The 21638-nt window shown below is 63.4% G+C and overlaps 1 protein-coding gene across 23 annotated transcripts in view; it reads right to left on the bottom strand.

Moving 5' to 3' along the window:
- Positions 1-21638, bottom strand: part of Rimbp2 (RIMS binding protein 2) — a 124811-nt gene that overhangs the window by 31507 nt on the left and 71666 nt on the right. For 7 of the 23 annotated variants that reach the window (XM_063225447.1, XM_063225449.1, XM_063225448.1 and 4 more), the window contains 7 exons: positions 17135-17239; positions 12245-12295; positions 11100-11120; positions 4947-5151; positions 1691-1830; positions 1428-1484; positions 1138-1214 (listed from right to left, as the gene is read on the bottom strand). In XM_063225447.1, coding sequence (XP_063081517.1) covers positions 1138-1214; positions 1428-1484; positions 1691-1830; positions 4947-5151; positions 11100-11120; positions 12245-12295; positions 17135-17236 — 653 coding nt within the window. In that variant the 5' untranslated portion in view covers positions 17237-17239. The other 16 variants (XM_063225454.1, XM_063225460.1, XM_063225467.1 and 13 more) reach the window with 9 other exon arrangements.

The raw sequence follows: 21638 nt of genomic DNA, 5'->3' as shown, positions 1-21638 counted from the left end.
GACACACAGTGGGGGAGCCACCACCCAGGGCAGCCCTGTCCAGCAGTGGCCGCTGCACTTGTCATCTGCCTGTCAGACGTGGGAAGCTGACAGACTTGAAATCAGCAGGAAACACCACCACGGTCAGCAGAGGCTGCGGGAAGCCAGCCTGGCCGGAGGAGAAGGGCTGAGGTCATGGCCTGCAGGCGGGCCGTGAGCCAGGGGGATCGAAGGTCACTGCCCAGAGTGAGGGAAGGTGGCCTCATGGCACCCATGGCCTCCAGCCCCTTGTCCTCCCCTGTCCTGTGCAGGCAGTAGCCGGGCACCAGCGCTGGGGCAGAGCTGAGTCTTGTCCGGGGCCTGGGCCAGCCATGCACACAGGTCACCAGCACAGCGGAGGACAGAGACTGCGTGAGCCCCGAGCCTCAGGGGCAAGAAGCTGTCAGGGACCACGGCCACACTGCTGACCAGCCACCAAAGGTCCTCCGGTCCAGAAGTTGGGCAGGACTGGGCAGGGAGGACACGGGAGCACCACAGGGGCCCTGAACAACACCACCTTGCTGTGACACCCTGTTTAATGTCTATTGTAGGCTGAGCTGTGCCCCCATCTGGACACAGGGTCTCTGCAGATGCCATCAAGATGGCACAGAGGGATACACACATGCCCAGAAGGAGGCCGTGTGCAGACAGAGGCAGGGACCCAGCACTGTGGCCACGGGCTGAGGAGCACCCCGGGCTCCCGAGCTGGAGAAGGCAGTGGGCACCTTTGCCTGGAGCCCACGAGGGTCACAGCCAGCCACCGTGCTGTGGAAGTGGTCACATGCACGGAGCACGTCCACGGCTGTCAGCTCCAGAGACTCACACACTGTCCAGTTCTGCCCAGAGCCCGCACCGGCCAGGGAGGCCCCGGCGCCCTCTATACTGGGGGGGGGGGGGCATTCTGGGGACGACGGATGCAGCCACGGCCCTGGGAACCGAATCCAGTCCTGCACCTTCCTCCCCGGCCTGCTGCCCGGCTCTGCCTCCTGCCCCTCGGGGTCGATCATCTCTGCTCCACCGGACGCTCCCCCTTGGAGCCAGCGCACACAGCCAAGCCCCCAGCCATGGGCCACACTGAACCGCTCGCCCCGCTGAGGGCAGCTGGGCCGGGGTGCTCACCTGTAGCGGGCGACACACAAGTGGACCTTCCCCGAGTATCTCTGCTTTGAGGTATTGGGGTTCCGTTCATTGTCCATCTGTGGAGACACACGTGTGCTGGGTGAGCAGTGTCCCCACCGGGACACACGGGGGACCCTGCCAGGACCAGGCCCTGGGGAACGGCCCAGGCTGCAGACACCCACACAGCCGCACCCGGCCCAGGGACGCCCGGTATGTGTCCCCTGCCCTCGGGCATCTGAGGGTGCCCTGCACACAGGAGGGGGACGGGCGGGCCCCGCACCCATCCCCACCTCTGCCTGCTGTCTCGGGTTTGCTTCGGGGAGATCCAGCTTCTTCACCTCCTTCACCTACAACAGGTTAGGGACGCCCTGGGGTGGGAGGGGCTGACCGGACACTGTGGTCCCTGCCCACTGCACGGCCACCGTGCCCACCAGGACCCCCAGCCTGAGCAGGCAGTAAGGACACTCAGGACTCAGTGGACACAGGAGAGGGGAGGGCGTACGACAGGAAGGGGGGACGCAGAGGACGTGGAGCCGGCTAGCGGGGGACTCACGTCGGACTCAAATCTGCATCTTGGGCTGCTGGACCTCGAAAGGAAGCTGGGCTTGGCGGAGCCTGGAGGCTCTGGCTTTTCCCCGGGGATCAGAGTGTGGTCCCTGGTCACAGAGTAATTCCCAGCGGATCCCTCGTGACCTGGCGGGGACACATCGCCATCAGACGGTGAGAGCAGACACCACAGCGACTGTTCCACCCCAAACCCACTCTGGCCTGTCTACCCAGCAGCACCCCCATGGCTGCGTGAGGATTTGGTGCCTCCTGGCTCCAAAAGGGTCCAGCCAGAGAGATGAGCGGGGCTCCCTGGCAAAGAGGCTCTCACCTTCCTCAGCTCAAAGTGGAGGGGCTGTGAGGCTCGGTGACACTGCAGCCCTTTCACCACCAGGAGGAGGAAAGCTCACTGACGGGAGCCAGAGCTGGGGAGAAGCAGCCTCCAAATGACAGAGCCCGGAGGTGCCAGGCTGACCGAGTGTGGTGGGCAGGAGCCTGGGGGCGGCCTGTTCCTCCTACCAGAGCCGTGCCTGGCACACGGCCGCCACACACACACAGCCAGCCTCTGCTGCAGACCCGAGTGCTGCCGCCTCAGGGACCCGTCAGGAGCTGGAGGCAGACACATGGTGAAGACAGAGACCTGAGCCCCGAGGGCCAGCACCGGGGTTGTCACCACAGCAGCACGGAGCCTGGCCTGGGGATGCCCTGTCCTGGTGACAGAGTAGATATCACAGCAGGGTCTCCTGTGTCCCCTCTGACTTGTACAAGTTCCGCAGCAGCTTGTCCTGCCGTCCAGCAGATGGGCAGACAGCAGCTTAGAACTGCCCTGGTTTGCAGCTAGGCGCCCCCAAAGCCACACACGCACAGAGGCTCTGGGGAGGTGGGTGGGCCTGGAGCTGACCACGTCTGCCTTGGGAGGTGGGGCCTGACCGGAAGGGCTCAGCTCCCTCCAGCTCCTCCCTTCTCTCTGTGTCCTGTCCACCATGCCCCAAGCTGGCCTCCTCCACTGGACACCTATGCCCTGCTGCCCTGCCTTGGAGAGAGCAGGTCATGGACTGAACCGTGACCCCACATAAACCTCCTTAACTTGTTGGAGTTGGCATTGTATCTGAGCAAGGACACAGTGACCACGACACAAACACAGGCCCTCAACGGGCTGTCCCACGTGCACGCTCTTGAGGCGCAAGCATCTACAAAGCCTGTGCCAGAGCTGTGGTCCCCGGAAGTGAGACCCGAGTGCTGCTGCGTCAGGGACCCGTCAGGAGCCCGAGGCAGACACACAGTGAAGACAGAGACCTGAGCCCCGAGGGCCAGCACCGGGGTCTGGAGGGACCCCGGTGCCTCGGCTCTGGAGGGATCGGGGCCAGGCGGGTGGCGTTCCATCGTCACCTGGGTGGGACACTTCCTGATCTCCAAGGGCAGCTCTGACCAGGTGTGATGGTCCACACCTTGTGTCCACTTGAGCAGTTTAGAAGTTTAACTGAGAGAGACTCAGCAGGGAGCCAGGAGGGCAGGGGACGGTGTAAGTGCCCCCAACTCTCTTTACTCTGGCTGCTTTTGCTGGCTGCTGCCTTGAAGGGCTGCCCCGTGCCACGCTACCCTGCCTTGTAGCGGGCTGAATATGGACTGAAACTTCCATACGCTGTGAGCTAAATAAACCTCTCCTTCCTTCATTTGGGCATCAGATATTTCCTCTCAGCAACCAGAAAAAAGTAACCCAAAGCTTCGCCTTAAAAGCAGACAGCGGAGGGCAGTGGCTGCGGCCAGTGGACACACTAGTCACAGACCAGAGCCTGGCTTACACCCGTGAGTTACTCCTGGACGTCTGGCCTAGGATGCCGTGACCAGAGAGGGCCGGAAGCAGTGGGCAGCCACGGCACACAGCAGCCCGTCACGTGTTCTACAAAGCACACCGCACCGGGCTCGGATGGCTCCCGACAGGACGAGCCTGCTCCTGAGCTCCAGGCACTGGCCTCCCGGCCTGGCCCAGGCCACGCTGCTTCCCACCATGGACGTGTTCACGGGGGAAGCATCACACTGCCCCTTGTACACTGACGTTCCCCACAGGGGGACGTTGCAGCTTTTAAAAATTAAAAATAGTGATAAAGCGTCCCACACACAGAGATTTACTAAGACGGAGGGAAAGAGGTCGTTTTCAGGTCCGTTTTCCGTCCCACTTAGAAAAAACGTCACAGCTTGTCCGATTTTCCGTGATGGAAAATTAATATAGTGCGTAAGTACAAACTCCACTACTAAACACAGAGGCTGCAGACAGAAAGCTGTCTTCTCTTCCCAAGACTCAGTGCTCTACAGAAACGAACAGACCGCCAAGGATGTGAGCCTCGGGGGAGGTTAAGGCTGGAATCCGTGCGGTCACGGAACCACACCACAGCCACAATGCAGGCCGGGTTCCCGGGGAAAAGCAAATGGTTTTAAGCAGTGTCTCACTTCCCGTTACCACTGAGTTCCCAGGAAAACACCCGCCCGCCTCATCTGTCTGTACCCTGCATCCCCACAAGGGCACAGTGTCCCAGTCCGTGTCTGCATGCAAGTCCATGCCCTGGCTGGTGTGCCCCACGCTGCCAGGTGTGCCCCACGCCGCCAGGTGTCCCCCGACAGCCAAGGCGCTGGCTGGGCCCCCCAGGTACACTCAGGAGGGCTGATACCCTAACGTGCTTTGCTTCAGGGAATTGGAGCCGGGTTCCTGCCACGCACCCCCATGATCAGCACTCCCTGAAACACGGTACGGGGCCTCCGATGGCCTCCAGCAGGGCCTCTGTCCTTCCCGCTGGTGGAGGGTGCTGTGTAGCTCTCATGGAGGGAGGCCCCGGAGGCCCTGTCCCCACCTCCTACCCACCGCCTTCCCATCTGCGCTGCCCTGGCATCTGGCTGGTGTCACAGCATCAGCCCCCAAACTCGGCTCCAAACAAGGGAAGGGGCACAGACCCTGGTCACCCTCCTCCCCCAGCCCGTTCTCTCCTGAAGCCATACCGTGGGCAGCAGCACGGGCCCCGGCGAGGCCCCTGGGCACCCCCACTCTGTGCACACCGTGTGAGCCCCAAGCGCTTCAGCTTCCCTAGGGCCAGCACTGGCCGCTTGTACTGTGGACAAGCAGCAAGGTGCCTGGGGGCCGCCCCAGGGTGCTGCACAAGCAGGGGCACCAGTGTCCTATGCTGTCTCGTCCTCAAGGTCCCTGCCAGCCACGGACACTCAGCCCTCCCCACCGGAGTGCACCAGGGCGGGGCGGCAGGGCAGGCACTCACCCTTGCCGATGGAGGTGGCCAGTCCGTTCACGAACTGCGGGAAGGCCTTGCCAGGGACCCCGGGGACGTCCAGCGAGGCCACCACGCTGCCACCCAGCAGGTCGATCTTCCCTGCGTGCTGCCGGAACTTCTCCAGGTCCCGAGACAGCAGATGGAACTGCTCACTCTGTGTCCGGCATTTCTCCTCCAGCTCCCGGACCCTGCACTGCACGTGGTGGACAGATCAGCGGGTGGCCGGGGGTGGGGTGGGGAGGCCACACACGCACACACGCGCACACACACACACACACACACACACGTGCTGTGCAGACCAGAGTGCCTGTGTGAGTGCCCAGGTGTGGCGGGTGCCGCCTCCACCGCCCAGCTCCCCCGGCAGCCACCGTGCCCGGAAACCCTGCAGATGCTCAGCTGACGGCCAACGGCAGGGCCTGCCGGGCTGCGTGCCCAGCAGGCACTTGGTGGTTGGCGCCCTGCCCGACGCTGGAGTCTGGAATGCAAGGCCAGGCCGGCTCTGGCTTGGGGTGGCCCCATTGCTGTCCCACCCATGTGACACCTCCCCCTGGGGCACCTGCCCCGGGACCACAGAACCCCAGGGAACCTGCTGCAGCAGCGCCCGCCGGGGGTTCCCCCACAGGGCAGGGTTGTGATGAGCTGCCGTGGGCAGACGTCACAGGCATCTCGGGAGCCCAGGCAAGGGACACACACAGCACAAGGACCACTCAGAGAGCTCCCTCCACGGGCAGACAGGCTGGCCAGCAGAGGCCGTTGTGAATAACCATCTCCCCCTTTGCGGGTTTCTGCCAAGCTGCTCCGTCCCGCCCCTGCCCTAGTCACAAAAGCAGCCACAGGGCCAGGGCCCCTGGGGGTCCCCTCCACCTCCACACCCCCTTCTATCAGCTCCCCGACTACATTCTGCTATCCGCAGCGGACCGCAGGCCTGTGCCTGCCTCTGCGTGCTGGTTCTCAACACCATGGAGCCCAGTACACGGTCGTGCAGTCCCTGTGCCTCCTGGGGTGGCCTGTCCCGTCTGCAGGCAGGTCCACCCTTGCGGTGCCCGTGCTCCCAGGCCTTGGTCCCTCGCGTGGCCTGGCTCCCTGCTGGCCCCAGGGCCGAGGGCAGGTTTTCCTCTTCCAGCCTCCCGTGGGGCTCCCGGCACCCGGTGCAGGAGTTGGCACCGCCCTGGAGGTGCAGCTCAGTCCGTGTTTCACACCGACAGGAGGAACGGGGGCTGGGGGCGAGGGGTCCCCCGGCCCAGGCAGATCAGCTGTGAGTCCTCCTCCTCCTCATTCTCCCCTTCCCCACGGGCACCAAGCATCTCTGCTCCTTCGTCCAGAACGCGTCCCTATTTATGTTGAGATCATGAACTTCTAAAAATAAACCTGACAGATCCCAAGCCTATAATTAATTTCTTAGACTCATTTTAAAACTTAGCAGGATTCTTGTTTTAAAGAGCTGAGTGGTTCTGGCCGGGAACCTGCTGCAGGAGGAAGGTGCGGACGGAACCGGAGGCTCCCCACACAGGGGCGATGCTGGGCTCCTCCTCGGGGCCAGGGCTCAGGACCAGCTCAGCTCTCGGACAGTGCCAGGCTCCCCGAGGGCAGCAGGGGCCCTCAGTGGAGCAGTGGCCTGAGCGTGTGGGCAGGAGGACACAGGGGCGCCCTGGACTCACACATTAGCCAAAGGGCTACAGGCACTGTCAGGGGGTGGGGGACCGGGCTCTGGGGCAGCAGACAGCCCAAGCGTCCTGCATAGGTCCAATGTGCAGAGGAAATGTCCCAAGCATCCCACTTCTGCTGCCGGGGCCTACAGAGGAGGCCAACTATGGCCGCTCGTGTAACATCCCCAGATGACAGAACTGAAGCCCAGAGGACACAGCACTGGAGGGGGCTTTCGGCTGGGGAGCGGTGAGCACAGGGGAGTTGCTGGACACTGAACCCTCTGGTCACAGACTGTGGCAGGACCCCATGAACCCACTTACACAGCCAGTTCCCGCAGAGCTAAGATCCAAAAATGACCTGCAACCCCCGGAAGGAGCCCTGCCCCACAGGCCCGGAGACCCCTCCTTGAGGATATGTGGCGAGGTCCATAGGACTGTCTTGGGGGTCCTCGTGAGTCTAAAGTTATTTCAGAAATGAGAAGGTCTGAAGTCAAGTGAATTTTAAACTACAGAATGTGGCACAGAGCTGTGTGGGCACAGAGGAAACCATGCAGTTCATGCCTTGGCAGCGGGGGCCCGTGCCCAAGGAAGGCCCTGGGTGCAGGCTGTGTGGCCCCTCTGTCCCGCAGGGTCCTCCAGGGCCTGGAGAGGGCATCCAGTGGTGCTCAGGGGCCACAGTGGACAAACGTGTGCAAACCTGTCCCGGCCAAGGTGGACAGCAGCGTGGACAACCCTGAGTGGAACCGAGCCTGCGGCACCCCAGCTCAAGCAGAGGGCGGCGGCGAGCCGTCAGAGCTGCCCCCAAACAGCCTGCTCATGGGAGCTGCAGACGTCTCATCTCAGAGAGGCAGGGACCCAAGCAGGCCACGCCTGGCTGACCCTGGGAGACAGAGAACCGCCCAGTGGGACGCCCCAGCTCCACAGACACAGGACACCCGGGAGCCAGCCTGTTACAGCTTGTGTCTGGACGCCCCCCAAAGCCTCATGTGCTCAGACCTGGGGCTTCTGGCACTGACTGGATCTAGGGTGTGTGACACTGGGATTAAGGGTGTGTGGTACTAAATCAGTCCATGGATTGGAATCAGCATAGTTCTGAGTGTAGATAATGGGAAGTCCCACCCTGGTGTCAGCAACACCACCTTGTAGCCTAGATGGGATAAAAGGAAAGGCAGGCTTGCTGCTGTTGCTGCCTCCTGCCTGCCCCGTCATGGACTGTTTCTCCTCTGCCACGCCACCCTGGCTTGGAGATAGCTATGCATTGAAACTTCTGCACACTGTGAACCAGAATAAATCTTTCCTCCTCTAACTTGTGAGTGCTGGGTATTTTGTCCCAGCATGAAGAAAAGTAACTAAGACACCCCGTGGGTCGTGGCCCCCACGAGCATTGATGCCCAGGGCCGTGACCAGACAGTCCCTCAGCAGCCAGAAGCCTCTGCTCTTGTGGAGGAGGCCGGGACCCCTGAGCAGGGGGCAGCCTGGCAGGGCGAGGCCAGCAGGCCGGCTCACCTTGCTGAGGGTGAGACAGCCCTAGGGTGGACAGGGCAGTGAGTGGTCCTGCACAGAGCTGAGGCCCTGGACGGGGCCCACCAGGCCTGTGTCACTCTCCCCGGCACAACTCAGGTCTCTGGAGAGGCAGGGATCTTGGTTCCCATAGAAAATCTCTCCTTTCTGGCAGGGGCTTCTGCTCAGCTGGTCATGTCTAGAGACAGCCATGCACCCGCCAGGTGCCAGCTGTATCCCCGCAGCAGCAGCTGGACTGGATGGCCTTCCCGGTGTCCTGGGACCCAGGGATCTGTCACCCACCAGCTTTGGGGGAAGACACACCGCCAGGAAAGTGAACATTGACGCCCAGCTTTGGTGGTCCAGAGGGCTGCACTGCTCATGGGCGAGACACCAGGGGCTACGTAGCCCCTTCCTGGGCAGAGATCGGGCCTTGAGTGGAGGTAAAAGAATCCACACCTGTGCTCGGGCTCATGGCCTCCATGCACCTGGACCACAGCGCTGACCCAACTGCCCGTGGGTCACCACCAGGCCGCCTGCTTCCTTCCAGGAGCTGGGGGCGGCCCAGCCTCACCCTGGCCGTGCCCATGGCAGGTGTCTTTGCACAGCAGTTCTTACTCTGAGTGCCAGGTGGCAGGTGGCGAGCAGGCAGGTGGCACAGTCACCTGGGTGTGCCTGCAGGTGGCAGGGCAGGGCAGGCCACTTGAGACCAGGTGTGCTGGCTGTGACCGACGCTCTGAGATGGGGACACACAGACTTGCCGGTGTTGTGTTTGTGAGCACAGAGCAAACTCAGGGCCTGACCGCAAGCTGCTGCTGCCCTGGCCTTCGCCACAGACTTCCAGACTTCACCCAGAGGCTGCAAGGCGGGTTTGGTGTGTGCAAAATGAGATGGCTAGAGGTGACACCAGCTCCAGGGACAGTGTCAGGAGAGGCAGCAAAAACACCCATGGGGGCCCTGGAGGACCAGTCACCGAGCTGCCAGACGCTCCTGGTGACAAGCTTGGGAGGAGATGCCATTCTGAGACCTCCACAGGCATCGGGGTCCTCAGCGCCCTGGGGTCCAGCTGGGTGACCACGGGCTGGTGTCCGGACCATCAGTGAAGTGAGCAGCAGCAGGAGGTCTGCGGTTTAAGATCAAATCTGATGGCAGCTGTGGGGTTTGACAACCGGCGGTCACCTGAGTGAACTGAGCCAGTGTCAGCGTAGTGCCAGGTGCGGAGGGCCCTCCTGGGGCTGCTGCCCGCACACAGAGGAGACCGGGGAGGGGGAAGAGGTGTCGGTGCTCCTGCTGGCTGGGCTCTCCTGGGGGAGCTGCTGAGCTTCCTTCCTGACAGGAGCTCAGCTGTTCTGTGTCAGAGTTTGGAATCGTTGTCGCTGAGAGTGGCTGCGGGTCACTCTGGGGAGCCCTGGTCCTTGCTTCGAGCATGGCTTCCTGGCCCCGGATGGGAAGATGTGTGCTGTTTAATCTCCAGGAGAAGTTGTCCCGCTGGCTTCCTGGTATGAACTCGGCTGTTCTCATCATCAGAGGAGCTAGGCACCTCGTTGCTGCTGAGGAAGGCTGCGGTTCTCCTCAAGGGAGCCCTGGTTCTTCCTTTGGGCATCGCTTCCTGGCTCCAGTGCAGATCCTCAGCTGCTGGCACAGACTTTCTAGCTTCCACTGCTGACTCTGGGCCTTCCCAGAGCAGATCTACGAAGCAGACTTGCATGAGTCATTGCTGTGGGCTCTGAGCTCCAGCTGGACTCATGCAGGTTATTGCCAAGGGATCCAGGCACTCAGCAGATCCTCAGCTCTAGGGCCTTAGTGTGCGGACATATTTCCTGCACTTTCTTTGAATTCGATTCCTTGAGTGAGGAGTCATAAATAATCATAAATAATACTGTAAATTCTGTGTCCTGCATGTAACTGTTTTCCTTGCAGCCTGTGACTTGGCAGCATCCCCTGCAGCCAGGGCTTTGCAGAGTCGCTAACCACCTCCCCGCACGGCAGGGCAGGGCCTGGCCAGGCTCACTTTGACTGCTGGGGTGCAAGGTGCTTTGGCCTTGTCCTTTTTGGACCCTCCTAGGACGCCACGGCAAGTCACCCAACCCAGCTGTGCCTCCGGGTCCCTGTCCCCGCGAGAGGAGCAGGATGATACCACTGGAGCTGCCTGGGTCGGGACCTCCCTGGACCTGGGCTGCCATCCACACCAGGGCTCCCTGCGGTCAGCTCGGTTAACTCCTGACACTCACTGCCCTCGGAGCCCCATGCTACCAGTGGGATCCCCGGCTGGCAGAGGGCGGAGCTGGACCTTGCAGCAGAAGGTAGCCCAGCACCATAACCCTCCAGCCAGGGGCGGTCCAGTCTCCCTGGTGACCCTGGGATGCGCTACACCCTCCGAGGACAAGGACATTCATCTGTTCGAGTCTCTGGGTCAGCACTTCCGGGTTTAGAGGGAGACTGGGCCTCGGGTCTGACCGTCTGAGTGTCACAGCGTCACCCCCCACACACACCCCTGCTTCCCAGTGTCCCAGGACAGCTGCCCGGGCCATCGGTCTGCACCCCAGCCCCGCAGGACTAGGCCCTACTCTGATTCGCCATGGGAGGTGGATGCCGAGGCCTGGAGGACCCGGGTCCCCTCTGCCCAATGAAGGAGCTTTCTGGGGACCAGCAGCAGGGCGGGAAGGCAGGTGCTCAGGGCTCCCTGTGAATCCTGATGACGGTGACCTCGTCTGGGCCATCAAGTGTCACCCAGGGAGATGCTTTCTCCTCCCCGTGGTCATCCAGATTCACGGGACCAGCCTGGCGGGGACAGCTCGGGTGGAGAATGGGAAACCTGTGCGCTGAGACAGCTCTGGGCTCCAGAGAGTGCTCCCAGGCCATGACCCCGACCCCTCCAAGCCAGAAAGCTGCCAGGGTCAGAACTTGAGGAGCCGGGGTGGGGGACAGAGCTGGCCCAGGGCTCAGGGCAGCCACACGGGAGAGCACAGCCAGGCACGTGGGCTCAGGGAAATACCTGCATGCTGTCCAGGGTGCTCTGGGTGGCCAAGCAGGGCACAAGCACAGGAAGAGGCGGTGAGCAGAGGGCCACGGCCACCGGGCGGCCTTCTCCGTGTTGCACCAGAACCGCGGTTCAGACGTCCACCGCAGCTCGGGGACAGCCCATGGCGGCCACTAGAGGCCATAGAAAGGACCCGGGCTACCAAGTAGGGGGCTCCGGGGGGGGGAAGGGACCCCAGGCCCAGCCAGGAGACAGCAGAGTTTGGGCAGGGCAGCTGAGTCCAATCCCAGACAGGACAAGCTAGAGCCGCTGCCCAGACCAGCACCAGGTGCCTGTGAGCTGGCAGGCGAGTCCTGGAACCTGGTCTCCGTACAGGACAGCGATGGGCCTTCTCCTGAGGGAAGGTCCGGTCTAGAAAGGCCTTGTCAGGGAGGCACACGGAGGATGGAAACAGAGGACAGGCCACCTGACAGAGGGCAGCCCAGTCCCTCATCCAGAGAGGCCTTCTGGAACGCAGGAAGCCGAGAGAGACCTCTGTCCGAAGGGCTTACTTCCTCCTGACCTCTGCCCTCGGGGCACTCCCACATGATTGTACCCTCAGGAGCCGCTTCCCACCCTGTCTTGGACAGGCGCAACCCTACGTGCCTACAGGGTGAGGGCCAAAGCCTTGGGGTCACCTAAGAGGCCAGCCGCTCTCTGCCTGCTCGCAGTCCTGCAGGAGGCTGGTGGGGGACAGAGCCAAAAACAGGTGGGGCCACTTCCAAGTGCCACACTAGCAGCACCGATGAAATGGCCACCTGCCTTCCAAGCCCCACCACTGGGGCCACTGAGGACGGCCCAGGGGACAGAGGGCCACTCCCAGGCAGGTGACACTGCCACCAGGTCACCGGGTCCTCCCTTCTCTCCCCCTGCACACCTGATCTCCTGTCCCCAGCAATCTGCCAGGACGGGTGATGCAGGATGACAGCGTCGACAGCGTCGCCCGGCCCTGCGGCCAAGGGAACGTGGTGGCATCCCTGTGCCTCAGTTTCCCCTCTGGTAAAGATGGAGACTGACCCCGGCTCCCATGAGAGCAGTGTGACAGCCCAGCATCCCGAGCACTGTCTGGGCACAGCGGGCACCTGGCTAGGCCGCCGTGGCCGAGAGGGGCCTGCACTCACCTCTAGCAGCTGCACTGCCCCCTCATGCTCCTTCTTGGCTTCAACCTGAGCCTGTGGGTGACGGAGACAGAAGAGCAGCGTCAGGCAGACAGGGACGGGCCGGTGTCGCCTGGAGCCCGAGGTCTGCACGGGCAGGGGAGGGGAGGTGTGGATTCAGGTGGGCCTGGCCTTTGGGAGGGCAGGAGAGGGGGACTCGGCCTTGGCCGGGTGGGTGCTCCTGGCCCTGACCCTGAGGACGGTCCCCACGATGCCCACGGGCAGACAGATGCTGGCTGAACCAGAGTGACCAGCAGTGTCCACCGAAGCCTGTGCAGCACTTCCACTGCCCTGAAATCCTCCCTGGGCAACTCAACCCTGGGCCTCAGGTCCCCCAGAGGCCCGGCCCAAGGGCTGTGCCCCTCTAGGCAGGAGCCAGGGCAGCCCTGGAACCCAGCCCCGAGGTAGAACCATCTGCTCCCGGAGGAGATATCGTACAAGAGTTTTCCACGGCCTGGGCAGTGCCACTGTGACGCCCTGTCCTCCACACCCAGAGCAGGACCTGTGGCTTCGGCCTTCTGGGTGGGCATGTGGCTTAGCTCCAGCAGCCAGAAGAGTGGCAGAGGGAGATCCCTCCCCTTTGGACGGAGCCTTGGGGCAAAGGTGGGAGTGGTGGCAGCCACGTGTCACCATGAGGGGCCGGCTGGGGCGGCGGCATCCTCCCCAAGAGAGCAGCCAGCCCGGGCGGGTGGAGAGACAGGGCTCCGGCTGGCACTGGGCTCCGGGCTCCGGCAGAGGCGACGCCAGCTGGCAGGGCCCCGGGTCCACCGTCTGTGGCAGCATCCCCAGCTACGCGCACCAACAGAATTTCCTCCCGTGGCTGCTCCTCACTTGGAAGTGACGTCCTGACGAAGCCGCCCTCCACGGCTAAGCGTGTGATTCGACGGGTTTTAAAGTCAGAGAGCAATGGTGGGGGTCAGCAGCCCCAAGCCGACAGCCCGACCTGGGACAGGACTGCTCAGGTCGCTGGGCACGGCTGTCTCCTCACACGGGAGCCATGCTCGGGCTCGTGGTTCCAGGGTGGAGGCGAGACGCGCTCCCCGCTCCCCACACTGCAGATGAGCAAGCTGAATCCTAGCAGCTTCTACTTCACAGTGGCGGGATCGCGCACGTGGAAGGGGGCTCTTGGCGCTGGCTGAGCAGCAGCCTGGGCTCCGGGGCCTCGCCCCCCGCACTCACCCGTGCTTCCCGGGGCTGAAAGCCAAGCGGGGTTACAGAATTCTTGAGCTCAGCCCAAGCAGCACGTGCTTAAAATTGTTCCTTTCTGAGCAAAAACAGCGCAGACGGCGCTGAAATAAACTGGAAAGGGAAAGGAGGTGGCTGGGGAGCTCACAGAGGACGAGAACACAGCGCTGAATCAAAGCGCTGCGAGGGGCCGCCTGGGCACCAGGCCGGGCTGGGGCTCCAAGCTGGCAGTGGCAGCAGCCCCCGGCTCCTGGCAAGCCTCAGAGCTGGTGTGGTGGGCATGGGGCTCTGGGCCGCTGGGGTGGGCGTCAGGATACAGTGACGGGGACCACTCTGAAGGCAGCACTGCGCTCCTGCAGCCCCAGCCCAGCGAGCTCATTTCAGGGCTGTGGGGGAGCTGTTGTCCCCCTGAGGCCAAAGAAGGAGCCTGTCCTGGAGAGTCCCAGGTCAGGGCAGGGCGGGCCTCCTGCAGGAAGGGTCCCTGAGAAGGCAGCCCTGTCCCTGGAGCCACCGGTCCACATTTGAGTGCTCAGTGTCCACGATGGGCTGGGACGAGGGATGTGGGGTGGGGTGCAGCGGGCGAGGCCCACCCTGCACTATCTGCAGTGCCCAGAAGCTGATGCACCCTCAGAACTGCGGGTGCCACCCGGGCCTCAACCAGGTCCCAGCTTGGTGCTGGGCAGGATGGGGAATCTGGGGTCGCACTGCTGCCCCAGGGGCACCAGAGGGGGACGAGGTGGGCAGGGGGTTCCTGCATGCCCTCCGCACCCGGCAGGTTCAACAAAAAAGCCTTCGGCCTCCTGGAAGCACAGAATCGCAGGGGGTATGGGTCAGGCCGTGGGCACAGACCCTCTTAGCACCCAACTGCAAAAGAGCCTTGAGACGCAGTGAGCGGCTCCCAGGCGGAAAGGACCCCATAACCACATGGTCCTGGGAAGGGACAGACTGCAAGGACCTGGAGCCCAGGCCTAACCCAGGGCAAGGTGATAGTCCCGCTCATGCCCCAGCTGCCGGGGAACGGTGGGCACGCTCGGGCATCCACTCAACACCGCCCGAAGCAGCGGGGGAGGATCCAGCACTGGGCTCTCTCGCAGCACCTGGACCCTGTGCTGCTTCTGCAGCGCCCTGCCAGCCCCCCATCTCCTTCCTCCCCTGCCCTGGGGGGCAGCTGCTCTGGCTGGCAGCGTCCCGAGTCCCACACTAAAGTGACATCTCATCAGGGTGACTTCATGGTGACAATGAGCCACCTCCACAGAGACCTGGGCACAAAGCTTCCCGGCGAAGAGCCCAGAGGGAGGGTAGTCAGGGTGTGGCAAAGTCAGGCGGGGCTGGGACAGGTGTGAGGTATCTGGGCACCGCCCGGACATGTGAGGCAGCAGCAGGCCCTGGGGGGTCACTGCCGGGGCTCCCATTACCCCCTCGCCGCTGCACCCCGGCATCCGCACCTTGTTCGGTTTGCTCTTTAAGGTGGGAAATGGTTCCATGCACAGCAGTCCTGCGTCACCTACCCTTATGGGCAGCAGGATGTGCTGAGGTGCCAGGGTCCCCAATACCAGTGCCAGGTGGCCAGTGGAAAGGGGAGGTGGACCCCGGGTCCCCCAGCCCATGGCAGAGCAAAGCCACCCTGCACCTCCACCCCACCGTCCCAGATGCTGAGTGGCCAAAGGTGGGTGAAAGACCTGCTCTGCATGCAGCCTCCCCAGGCTGGGGCTCCGGGGTCTCGGGGTCCTAGGAGGGGAGAGGCCCCAGAGCTTCTGGAGGAGGAGGGAAACACACCCAGTGCAGACTGTGGGGGAGGTGGTGGACTAAGCGGGCAGTCAGGACAGCCCGCTCTCAGGGTGACGGGGGAGGCCAGGCGGCCGTCCTGGGCCAGCTCCATGGCAGCGCTGCCTCTGGTCCCAATCAGAACCACCTCAGGATCACATGGGGGACAGGTCAGTCTTGGGCTGACCATTGGCCTTTATGGGGGCTCCTTAATCCGTGCATCAGGCTCAGACCTGACACTGGCCACATGGCCATTGTCCTGTGATGGGCTGAGCTCCCCCACCCAGGACGCCAGCACCACTGTTCTCCGGTGCACAGCAAGGCACGGCATCTGCTCCCCTCAGGTCCCTCCTGCCCAAGCTGCTGCCGTCCGCACCCCTCAATCTGCTCCTCCCCACAGGCCCACGCAGCCTTCCTTAACCCCTCGCCCCTATCCACTTCGGCCCCTCTGGAGGGTGTAGCCTCGGCTCCCTGTGTGGCTGGTGGGCAGGCTGAGCTGGTGGCCGGGGGAGAAGCACTCTGGAGGGTGGGTGTGGCCGGCCCCGTGTGGGCATCCCGGGGCGAGAGTCCAGGGAAGAATCAGCCTCACTGCACGAAGTGCTCCACCTCCCCGGGAAACCTTCTTCAAAGTTGTGGGTGCCTCCCCACCCTACCCTGTCCTGCCTCAGTGCCCTGAGGGACGCAGCATCCACATGCCCAAAACAGGATAAAACCAGGCACAGAGATAACAGGCGGGACCCCGGGCCCCTTCTCCCCAGCTCCAGGGACCCGTCTGCTGGGAAGCAAGGTCCTGCCCCTCAGGGAGAATATTTAATTTCTCAGCTTCTTATCTGTCTCAGAAGGATGGGCGGGCAGAGAAGCGACATCTCCCCTGGGCCTGCAGCGCCCATGCCCACTCTGGCTTGGTGACTTCCACTGTCTAAGGGCTGCTGAGACTGGACAGGCCACAGGCGGGGAAGCATCACCTGTGCGCCAGCTCCTGCCAGCCCTGACGGCTGAGTCCCTTTCCCAGTGGACTGGACCAGCAACAGCGTGGCCCTGATTGGAAAACCAGTCAGGATGGGCCGTGGAAGGGGAGGCCCACAGAGGGCACCAGGTCCCTGCCGGCATCCTGCATGGCACTGGGCGGTGCTCACGATCACCACCAGCAGAGCAGCCCAGCTTCCCCTTGGCCAGTGCTCTGCCCTCCGTCCCCCTGGTAGGCACTTGCTAGCTGCAGGCCCAGCTGCCCTGTGGAGGAGGCCGATGGCGAGAGGGCACCAGGAAGGGACTCAGACAGGTGTGTTCCTGGCTTTTGGGGGAGTGACCTTCCCACCTGTGGGAACGGACAGCAGGACTGGCTGATGACCACAGGCCTGTGGAGGGGACTTCCTGGGCCTCTGTCCGGGTGCCCAGAGGACCCTCAGGGTCACTCAGCTGTCCCTCCCCACTCTCTCCTCCTCCCTCCCCTCCTCTCCTCGCCTCTGTCCTCCCCTTGCTGATGGGATTGAGCTGTCCATGCTGCCCGGCGGGCTCAAGAGCAACGGGTCCTGGAACAGAGCCATGGCAGGCCCAGCCATGCCCACGGTGGCATCACCCCTCCCCCACACATGCATGCATGCACACAACACTGCAAAACCCAGCCCAGCCCTTCCTTCAGACCTGGGCCTGCGTTTCCTGAGGGGTGCAGTCTGGTGGGGTGGCCTCCCTGTGCCTTTGTGGGGCGACCTCGGCCCAGCCAGCCCTGATCAGACCATTCTTTGCCCCGTGGCTTCCCAGGCTACACCTAAGCACAGAGCTCAGGAAAGGCCAGCAGCTGCCCACAGAAGGAGGGGAGTGGCCAGGAGGGGAGGAGAGCTTGGAGCCTGCCAATCTAGGCACCCCACAGTACCCCAAGGCTCCCCGGTCCCCCGGGGCCCAGCTCACCTTCTGCAGAAGCTCGATCTCCTGCTGCTTGGCGTTGAGGACGGCCAGGGCCTGCTCATGCTCCAACTCCAGCTGCTGCCTCCGCTCCGCAGCCTCACGCATATGCTGGGGGACAGGGGGTCCTGAGCGCCCGTGCCAGGCGCCCGCCGCCCCGCGCCCACCGTCCCAGCTCCCCAGCTGCTGCACCCAGGAGCGGCCGTGCTGGGGAGGCCGCCTCCTCAGAGCGGGCTTTTCCACGGTGGCGAGGGCTGGGGAACCCGGTTCCAGCCAGGCGCCCGCCCCTGCTTTGCTTTTTATATCCTCACGGAGTGGAGCGCAACTCACACCCCGCGGAGATGCGGCTGCTCCCTGGGCGAGCCTCCGTCTCCCCAGGCTGCCTAGGAAGTCAGAAATAAGAGGCAAAGCTGTCGCCTGCCCTGTACCCACCATGGAGCTGGGCTCTGTCCTGGCCTCGGGCTCCCGTGCAGCTGATCACCTCCCTACGCTGCCCTGGCAGCCACACCAACACCGGCACCCTGGTGGGGACGCCAAAGGACAGGACACGGAGATGATCACCGCATCCCGGACATGAGCCGGGGCTCACTGCAGCACGGTTCCTGATCCACGTCCACACCCGCCTTACTGTTTAGATCATGAGGTAGATTTGACTGCATTTTCAAATTGGATCTTTCACCTCAAAATCCCAAGTGTTTCAAAATTAGGGAGATCCCGCCATTCCTAGCACCTGGGCACCGAGGGCAGGGGAGTCCTGCGGCCTCCGTCCACCTCCGTCCGGGACACGCCCTTCCTAAGCGACCCCGGCCCGGCCTGGGCTGCCTGCCCACCGCTCCCACCCATCTGTTGTTTCTGCCTCTGACTGTTTTTACCGAGCGCATCTTGGAGTCTTAAAGCCGCGCAGCCCAGTCACGAGGCAGGGACACCGTCCTCGAGGCAGACGCTGAGTGGGCAGAGGCAGGAGGGCCCTGCTGTGCGGAGCGTGCGGCAGGCACGGAGGAGGCGCCCCCTGCTCCGGCTGCCACGGTCCTGGGGTCTCCCCACGCCTCCCCGGCCGCCCCTCTCCTGGGAGGTCTTGCACATGGCTGGACCTCTGCATCGGGACAGGGAGGCAGAGTCACTGCGCCCTGCGCTCTGTGCTGGAAGTGGTTTGTGGAAGTTCACTGTTTCTTTGCTTCAAAAGCAACATCCGCCCGGGCCGGGTGTGAAGAGCTGTGTGACCTCTGCGTCCCCTCCGCCGCCTCCCGAGAACCCTGAGCTGTCACCACCGCACTGCTTGGAGGCAGACAAGTGGTGCTTTTGCTGTTGCTATGGAAACTCTCACAGCACCTGCGATTCTTGGAAAACAGAACTCCCTAACACACGAGCTGAACCCCACGAAACAGGCATCCCCGTCAGTTACTCTACCCGGCTCCCACCGGGGGGACTGGTCCTGCTCACCCCGTCTGAGCAGCATGAACAGGAGGTGCCACCCCACCTCCCTCTGCGTCTGCTCCCTGGGAGCTCAGGTCACCCTGTCAGGGGTGGCTGCACCTGACACCCTGGAGCCCGCCTACTCCAAACCGCCTCTGACATTACAGACCCCTAACAGAGCACGCAGTCCAAGGACTGCCCTGGGTGGTTGGTTGATCCCTGGACCGGACACCCCAGCCACTAGGGTGGTGCACACCCTCAGCTCCACAGCCCGGTTCAGAGCCCAGCAGGTCCCCACGTGCTGCTCTCGGGCCTGGCAGTTTCTAGGGACCTCTTCAGGACAGCCTCAGTATCCCCCATGCCCCACCGCCTCCTTGGGACCCTAAGCCAGCAGCTCACAGCCCTGGAGGCTCCCACGGGTACAGGGGGGCAGGCTGACACACAGGGGCCCTGCACTCTGAGGGGCTCAGGGATTGTCTCTCAGGCCTTGGCCTGCTGACCAGAGAGGTGGCCCATGGGACAGTGAGTGGCCACAATTACAGTGACGAGATGGGGACACTGCCCATCACACTCAGAGGACGCCTGGGTGGGGCGCCCTGCCCTGTCCACTCCCAGCTTGCCCAGCGTCAGGAGCTGCCTTCCTGTGGGACTGGGGCGCAGAGTGGCCAAGCCACCAGCTTAGGACCAGCAGGTCAAACACAGCCAGGCCCCGAGACTGGTGATCAGGAAGCCTTCCCACTCCCCGTTTAGGGGAATGGGTTCCCTGAGCGCCCCAGGAGCTTCCCGAGGGACAAGGACACACTCCCCAGAGAGGAGGGTGCGGGCCCCTGAGAGTCTCAATGCCATGCGGCCTCAGATCCGCCCCTGCCCGGGAGTCCTGGTTCCAGGGAAGCGACCTTGTCACAGGTGCTGTGACGAGAGGGTCGTGGTCACATGTCCAGCATTAGAAACTGAAAGGCCCTGAGAGGGCGCCGGGTGAGTGGCCAGGGAGGGAGAGCAGAGCACAGCTGGACCCAAACTGCCCACATCGCAGCCAGCTTGGGGAGGGGCGGGGCTCCGAGAGGCCTGGAACTGTTCGGGGTGCGTGGTGCAGGCAGCCCAGGCAGGGCAGGACCCCAGGAGCAATCGGCCCCTGGCTGTGCTCAGCCTCCACCGACGAGACTGAGACCAAGGTGCAGGGTGTGCCAGGGCCACCCCTGTGCAACTTTCTGGGGCCTGGGCAACCCCTCCCTCCTGGTCCCCTGCCATGCGGGGAGGCGAGCACCGAGCGCCGGGCTGGCAGAGCCACCTGCATGCCGGGGGCGGCTGGCGCTGCCACTCTCCTCCAAGGCGGTCATGATGCTCGGTCCCCTTAAGTACCAGCCCCAGGACCTCGGGATGGTGCCAGAGCCCCCATTTCACCCCAGGCTGAACAGAGCCTCCAGTGCCCCTCCGGGGAGCCCCCTTCAGAAGCGCCAGGAGCGTGCACCACCACCAAACCTGCCCGTCTGCACGCCGAGCCTTCGGCAGGTTTATTTTTGAAGCGTGGTATTTATAGCCGGATGTCGGCACCAACGCCCGCGCTCAAGTCGCCTGCAAATGGCAAGGGGCCGCTTCCCAGCCACGCTGCTGCGCAGGGGACTCCCGGCGGCCTCCTCTGTCCTCTGCCGGGCGCGGCTGCCGAGTGAGAGGGACCGGAGTGTCTCATGAGAGTGAGACCCACGTGTCCAGGTGACAGAGAGCTCCCCCAGGTGCACGGCTTCCTTCCGCCCGACACCTGGAGAGGACCACAGGGCCGGGCCTCGTCTTCAGATAAAGATGGACGGAGAACACTATTCTGGGTGGCAGCAACTTCCTGTCCCCCGCACGTGTCAGAGTCATCCATCAGAGGAAGTCACGTCACCTCTGGGAGCTGGAAGGCGGTTCGATAACAGTGTCTGGATCCGTCAAACTAGAAAGACTCAGGTATCAAGGAGTCCCTTCCACAATCTGGGCATCGACAGCCAGGATGCAGCTCAGCCGCACAGCGCTTGCCTGGCAAGTCGTGAGTGTGATTCCTGATACAAAAACAAAGCCTGGGCGCTGAGCTGGGCCTGGGGGGGCACACCTGTAACCCCAGCACTCGGGAGGCTGAGGCAGGAGAACCACTTGCTTGAGGCCAACCTGAACTACACAGCGAGACCCTGTCTCAAAAACAAGTCTGGGTGCTCCTGATTGCTGACCAGCCTCCTCCCAGCTGCCCATCCCCAGCCGAACCTGGGCACACAGACAGCGGCCCTCAGCCCACGGTCGGGACACAGCCCACTGGCGGGTCCTGGCGTCAGGCCTGGGGACAGCGGCCGTAGGAGGAGGGCTGGGTGGGCCGGCTGCACGACGCCATCCCCGAGTGCCCGGCCCGTGCTCCGGCCGAGCTCCACCACACTTCCGAGCCTCAGGTCCTTGTCTGTCTATACGGCTGAGGCAGAGGACAGCACCTGGCCTGGCTACGCAGGAGCAGCTGTGACAGATGCAGGCCTGCACCTGGGGCCGCACCTGGACGGCCGCTGTTTTCCGTCTGCTGATTCCTGCGTCCTCTCTTCCACTTCCACTTTGTTTCTTTTTCTGTTTAGTGTGGTGTTTTCAGGCATCTGGGGCTGTTTTCTGCATATTTTTAATAACTCGGTCATTGCTCCAGGGGTCTCGATGTCCATGTAGGAGTTTCATCTGCACCCAATGAAAAGCTGTTGCTCCGGGGACCCCCTAACCCCCATCTTCGCCCCCTCTTCGTGATGCTTTCTTCCGGGCCACAGCACGGCTCCCATGATCCCCCCAAGCGCATCAGAACCGAAGAGGAGGAAGCTCTGTGGTCGCCCGAGATCCTCCTGCTGTGCTCCCCGCTCTCCCTGGGCGGCAGGGGCAGAAGCCGAGTGGCCCCGCTGCATGATGCGTAGGGAGGGGAGAGGAGTGCCCTTAGGAGGACAGAGAGGAAGCTGGACAGGCCAGGAATGGGACGCGTGCTCCCCCTCCTCCGCCCTGTACCCTGCAGGCGCTGCCGGGCACCCTGCTGGGCCCAGGACTGAAGGCGGCGCCCGTTTCTGGCCTCCCCAGGACCCAAACAGGGCACAAGGTAACCCCAAAG

This window comes from Cavia porcellus, unplaced genomic scaffold (genome assembly GCF_034190915.1).
Source record: "Cavia porcellus strain 051 isolate PalLab524CR breed Dunkin Hartley unplaced genomic scaffold, mCavPor4.1 scaffold_16, whole genome shotgun sequence".
Lineage (NCBI taxonomy): Eukaryota > Metazoa > Chordata > Mammalia > Rodentia > Caviidae > Cavia > Cavia porcellus.
Note: the sequence above shows the minus strand (reverse complement) of the source record. Positions and strands in the feature narration are given on the sequence as shown.